This window comes from Cebidichthys violaceus, unplaced genomic scaffold (assembly GCF_023349555.1).
Source record: "Cebidichthys violaceus isolate CVI_PGR_0920_01 unplaced genomic scaffold, fCebVio1.0.p SCAF_11, whole genome shotgun sequence".
Lineage (NCBI taxonomy): Eukaryota > Metazoa > Chordata > Actinopteri > Perciformes > Stichaeidae > Cebidichthys > Cebidichthys violaceus.
Window position 1 is genome coordinate 12180424 of NW_027176274.1, and position 6000 is coordinate 12186423.

Here is a 6000-nt window from a genome sequence, read left to right on the forward strand (position 1 = left end):
CATTAACAGGGATTTACAGGCCATTCAGTTTTAAAAATTCCCTTTGGTTGCCGTTTCTTAATTAAGTCGTGTTTATGCCACATGTGGAAGCTATAAAAAATCATTTATATTGTAAGTTGAATAGAAGGATAGTGGTCTAACCCCTACCATGTGAGTGTTCAAAGTGATCCTGTAATGTGGGGCATGTTCCTGAGGCCTGAGTGGGAATGCGATCTGCCCCTGCGCCGTGTATTTAATTATCTCTGAAGCTCCATGGGACCTGACCTGGGTGACATGTCAAAGTCATCAGGGCTGAATAATGTGTTTCTTGGCTCAGGAGAACTACATCAACCTCCCAGGCCTGCTGTTCTCCTGCAAGTACAAAGTCACTGTTCACATGCTGAAGTCCAAGAGACGCTCCAAGGACGAGAGCACCACCTTCCTCACACCGTCCTGTGCAACCATCCGTAGCAAGACTCACAAACACATCCCCTGCCCGGGGGAGGGAGGTGAGCACTCAGCTGTTTGCAGCGTACAGGCCATATTGATCTGTATTAGTGCTGACGAAGTAATCAGACACAAAATCTATATATACTCTTAAAGGAATAGTTCAACATTTCAGGAAATGTACTCATTCGCCTTCTTGCTAAGAGTTAAAGGAAAAGATAGATGTCACTCTCATGTCTGTACGGTAAATATGAAGCTACCACCAGAAGCATGTTAGCTTAGCTTAGCACAAAGACTGGGAACAGGTGGAAACAGCCAGCTTGACTCCATCCAAAGGTAAGAGAGCCCGCATACAAGCAGCTTTAAAGCTCACTAGTTACAGTCATGAGCGTTATCATTCTTCTCATCTTACTCTTGGCAACAAATCACATTTCCCAGAATGTCAAACTATTTGTTTAATAACAAGACCCTGACCGAGACCACCTTTCTCTGAACAGCTCCAGGGGTTCCGAAGGTTTTGGCTAAGCCAGAGAACCTGACGGCCTCTTTCTCCATCATTGAGGGAAACATCACCGGCAACTTCCTGTGGCGTGTGTCTAGGGTGGCTCCCAATCAGCGAATCACTGGCTTCCAGGTCACCTGGGCCGAGATCACCACAGAAAGCCGGCAAAACAGCCTGCCCAACAGCATCATCTCCCAGTCCCAGATCCTGCCTCCAGTAATTCTATCTTTCTATTTTAACTCCCATAATGGCCATAGAGTGCCATAGCTGTTTTTAAATGCTGCCAATTGAATATATTTCCCTTATCCCAGAGACCACGCTGTCATATATATATATATATATATATAGTCTGTAAATTGTCCCTACGGTTTGTTCTATTTCCAGCATTTCATTTCACAGTATCTGTCAGAGGTGAGGGTGATTTGAGGATAACAATGCTGTGGCCTCCTTGCACGAATCTTTGGATAAGCAGTGGTGTGTGTAGACAGACGCAGGGAGAGATCTGAGCAAGTGTTGTGTCCTGCTGGAAGTTCTCCTCCTCTACGTTTTCATCTGCCTGCACGTCTTCCTCTTTCATCCTCCGTGAGAGCTCCGAAAAAGAGGCTCTTTGACATAATCGGCTCCATCAACAACACGTTCCGCCTATCTGCACCTCCCAGCCTCTGGAGCTCATCTATAAATATATCCACCCACCGCACACTTTATCAAGCTGGCAGCAAAAAAGGAGAGACAGCAAGCCTTATGAAAACAAAGTCTTTGTTTTTGTCTGTGGCTTGTGCAAAGACGGCTCTGTGGCCGATACTCCCCTGTTTTACGGCCCATTCAAGTCCTGTCAAATTCAAAAGCGAGTTCTGTTGTATTTCAACTGATTGTTTGTCTTCTGCTGCTCTCTTCCCTCACTTGGCAGGATCATAACTTGCTCGTTGTGTCCAACCTGCGGCCATCCACCTACTACAGACTGGAGGTGCAGGTCATAACAACTGGAGGGGAAGGTCCTGCCACTGTCAAGACCTTTCAGACCCCTAACATATTACCAGTCATTCAACACCGTAAGTCAGTCACTGTCTTTGATGCTGCATCACGTCCACTGATGTGATTTTGTTTTTTGTGAAAGTTTGTTTGGTTTTATTCAGTGGCTGTTACTGCTCAGTGCTAACATCATACTGTAGATCTTTCATTCATTGTTTAAAGAAATAGTTTTAAATTTTTGAGTTTTAAGTTTTCATTTTTATATTTGCTTTCTGCGGAGAGTTAGATTAGAAGATTGATATCACTCTGACATCTGCAATGAATATAAAGCTACAGCCAGCAGCCGGTTTGTTTAGCTCAAAGAGGAAGGAAAACAGGAAGTAACAGGGAGCCTAGCTTTGTACTACATTAACAAAATCCACCTACACGCTTAACATGCCACCTGGCAACTGCTCAGAGCCAAGAAATAGTCCCGCACAAATAATAATTTTCCTGAAAGCAAATATTTGGGAAAGCATAGCTCCCAAATTGTCAAACTATTTATATCAACAATGGCTCATGTCACATGCCTACTTGTATGTGAAATGGGTCGCTTAAAGCGATGAACCCACCGAGAATAACAGCATTTTGGTATCTTTCAGCTGGTTTTGTGGCCCGTGTCGTTTTCTAGACACAACAAGCAGCTGTTCACTGTGAACATTTTCTAAAAACCTATACTGTTAGCTACCTGCCCAGCACCAAATGCCTAGCCAGGGAACATAGTGAAGCATTTAGCAGCTGAAGAGTTTGATATTTTTCCCTCATGAATTGGTGGAGAGCAAAACAAATCCAAGAGAAAAGTGGATATTGATCTTACGTTCAGAGATCCAGAAACACAACTCTAAACCAATGCCCACAAGTTCAACATATACTTTATAAGAGGACATTATGTCAATGTTTACAGCTTGTTTCTGCAGCCTCCAAGTTGCCAAAAAATCAGCAGTTTTAAGAAAAGATGCTGTGCTTGCGCCTCATTGTTTTGTGTTAGGCAACATAATTTGTACAAAGAAGACACACTTAACGCTGGGTGTTTAGCTCAGGAGAGGATGTAAAACGTATTTATGACCTAGATAACAGGTTAAACACTGCCATGTATCAACAACAGTGAGTAGCAAAACAAGCACATTTATACTGCATGGATGAATATGCAGCCATTAAAAAAAGGTCTGAATCTCTGATAATGTGTGTTTTTCTAGGACCCAGACTCCGGCAGCACCACTCCCACCACCAGAAGCCATCAGTAGAGAGGCACTGAGCTGCAAGTTGAGGCAAACCCAATATGGAGAACCATCAGTGGCTCTCTGCTCCTGTCTGTCAGGGAAGGAATGTGTGGAACCAAACAGAAACACAGCACACCAGACCATGAACTGACCCCCCTCCCCCTGCTTGTGAAATATGGGTCCATCTTCTCCTGGCTCCACAACACGTCAGCTATTCCTTCTTAACCCCTCTCCCTTGACTGGTACATGTCAGCGGACGGGTTGGTCTGTACAGTGAAATTTATACTGCAAGGTCTCATATTCTGCGTTTGTTAGTACACAGCTCCCCAAACATCCCTAACTCATCAGGTCAGGAAGTTATGGGAACCCCTTAAAGTGTAATCCAGCTGCCCTCATAAGCAGCCACAAGTTATTACAAATTAAATTCAATCAGTTCAATTAGGCATGGTCTAAAGAAAAACATTCATTGATGATTGAACATGGATGGTAAGAAATGCCAGAACTGTAAAACATTTTTTTATTCACGAAGAAAGAAAAGTAGAAATTCATCTATTTATTTTGTGTTACCCATTAAAGAGGCGCTTAGGCATACAGTCAATACTGATGGATAATGTAACTAAAGTCATTGTTGTCTAACCCAGAATATTTCACATAGTATGTTGCATGTAGTACATTTGATTTTTTTGAACTGTAAATGAATTACTTGCTTCAAATTGAAAGCTTGTAATGGTTTTGCATGACAACCGTTAGCATTCTGTTGGCATGAAATAATGTCTGTGTTACCTCTTTTCAGTATGTTAGCAATATTTCATTAAAAGATTAACAAAGAATTATATTGGGAGTAATATGTAATGTTTATTAATGAAATTATAACTTGTGTGGAAATGATGAATTGTACATGTTCTTGGCTGTAGAAATATTTGTCGTGGAACAGTCAGTGAATGTCTATATTTATTTATGTGTGTATTACAAAGTTTGGTTTGGATGTGTGTGAATGTGTATGTTCCGTGTGTTCTAGTCTCAAGTTTTTGAACCGGCAAAAAAATCTTGTAAAGACATTTTGTAAAAATGGAATTGTAAATACAGTCTAATGTTACATGTTATTTTTCCATGGTAGAAACTGTACAAAATGCTAAGTAATAAAATAATCCTTAACCAGTTCCCTTTGCTGTTTGTTTAATTGAAGCTGCTGCGAGCAGTAAATAGACATGCTTCTCCTCCTAGTGCTCAACTATTTGGCAGTTAATGTTGCTTATTTTGGCTGTAAAAGCCATCATGGCCGACTCTGAGTACAACATATTCACTGATCGGTCCAGGAGCCCGATACATTGACTCTGCAAGTCCAAATAAACAGGTCATCTAGCTCAACAGCCCGAGCGGATTTACCATAGCTGAGGTCGGTCACCCTTCAGCAGACTACTCTGCTTCTCAGAGCACTTTAGTGTTAGAAAAGCATTAAATCCCTCCTCTGCTCAGCAGCCTCTCACCCTCATGAAATGAAAAGTGGAAATGTTTACAAGCAAATAAAGCCAAGAGTGTCCTACATATGTGTGGTGTATGATTTTTGTGTTTAAAGTTACTTGTGTATGTTGGGTAAAACACTTACATGCAGAATAGTGTTTAATAGTGCATTTCGTTAATATGTTTTATCATTTGTATCCAGGCAAGTTGACATTACATTCTTGTTAATGGTAGGGTTTCATTTAGATTAAGGTTTTTTTTACACCACAGATAAATGTGGGCATTGTCATTACATTAAAGTTAAGTTTGCAGACATTTGGACCAAAGAGCCCTACAAATCCCCAACGGGAACAAGAGCAGTTGTCAAAAAAGTATTCAGAGTTTCTGCAGAGTATCTGCATCTGACTAACCTGGCATTTTGGACTTTAAAAGTACGTTTTTGTTTTATACAACATGCAGGAAATGATTCAGTGCTTGGACTTCATCTCTATTCCTTCATAGATTAAAAAGAAGAAAACAGAATAAAACAAATTGTGCATTTAGATCAATTACATACATTATTTTACCAAAAATCATCACAATCACATGTTTTACGTTGTTCTTAACTTTTCCAATTAGTGCAGTTTGAAGTTCCTGCCTTAAACTGATGCATTTTCATGAGTTTTGTTTATTTTAACCCCCTGAGCCATGTGCAACTGCAATTTGCCTGACATACACCTAAGGAAAAAGAGTGTCCCAAAATACACAATTATTATTCCAGTGTGCTGCGAGCAGAGGCATAGTTTCCTTTTCTGCTGTTTGACGTTAATCAGTGTCAATTAAATATTGCAAATATGTCAGTTTTAAATAAAACATTTGAAATCATGCACTGTATTGATTATGTCTCTGTGTTTGCATATTTGTGCAAGCTTTCATACGTGTGTGTGTTTGTGAAGAGATTTTTCTGTCCAGATGTTTAGATTGCAAGTCAGTTCACGTCACCATTTTCCACGGCGAGCGACAAATTATTCCGAGCCCTTGTTTTCACACACTCAGCCTCTTCAGTCAGTCAATGCTTCTCCGCTCACTTCTCAGGGATGTTGTTTATGTACAGTTCTATTATGTCACAGGAGATTAGTTCCTCTTGGTCTGTGCACGCTAATCCCTCTCTCTTTTCTAGGAGCCGGGCCAGTGTTTAGCCAAGGCTCCTTTCTGTGCGAGCCAGCCCAGCCCCTCTCCCTTTCAGGCTGTCACAGTCCCTTCTCTACACACACCAAATACCATGGCCCTCAAGTGTGAAAACCCCAAAACAAAAGGGCCTCCAGCCTCTTTTGAGGCATGTTGCAAGACGTCCAAGTCTCCAAGGACATAAAAGAAAGGGAAAAAAATGCAACAACTAAATAA

General features: G+C 41.1%; 1 protein-coding gene across 1 annotated transcript in view; it reads left to right on the plus strand.

Annotated features, from left to right (window-relative positions):
* LOC137868217 (anosmin-1) overlaps window positions 1-4699 on the plus strand; it is a 38090-nt gene extending 33391 nt beyond the window's left edge. Inside the window, exons 11-14 of the mRNA XM_068704856.1 lie at window positions 317-488; window positions 924-1144; window positions 1836-1977; window positions 3133-4699. Coding sequence (XP_068560957.1) covers window positions 317-488; window positions 924-1144; window positions 1836-1977; window positions 3133-3191 — 594 coding nt within the window. The 3' untranslated portion in view covers window positions 3192-4699. The remainder of the gene's footprint in view (window positions 1-316; window positions 489-923; window positions 1145-1835; window positions 1978-3132) is intronic.
* Window positions 4700-6000: the final 1301 nt, after the last annotated feature.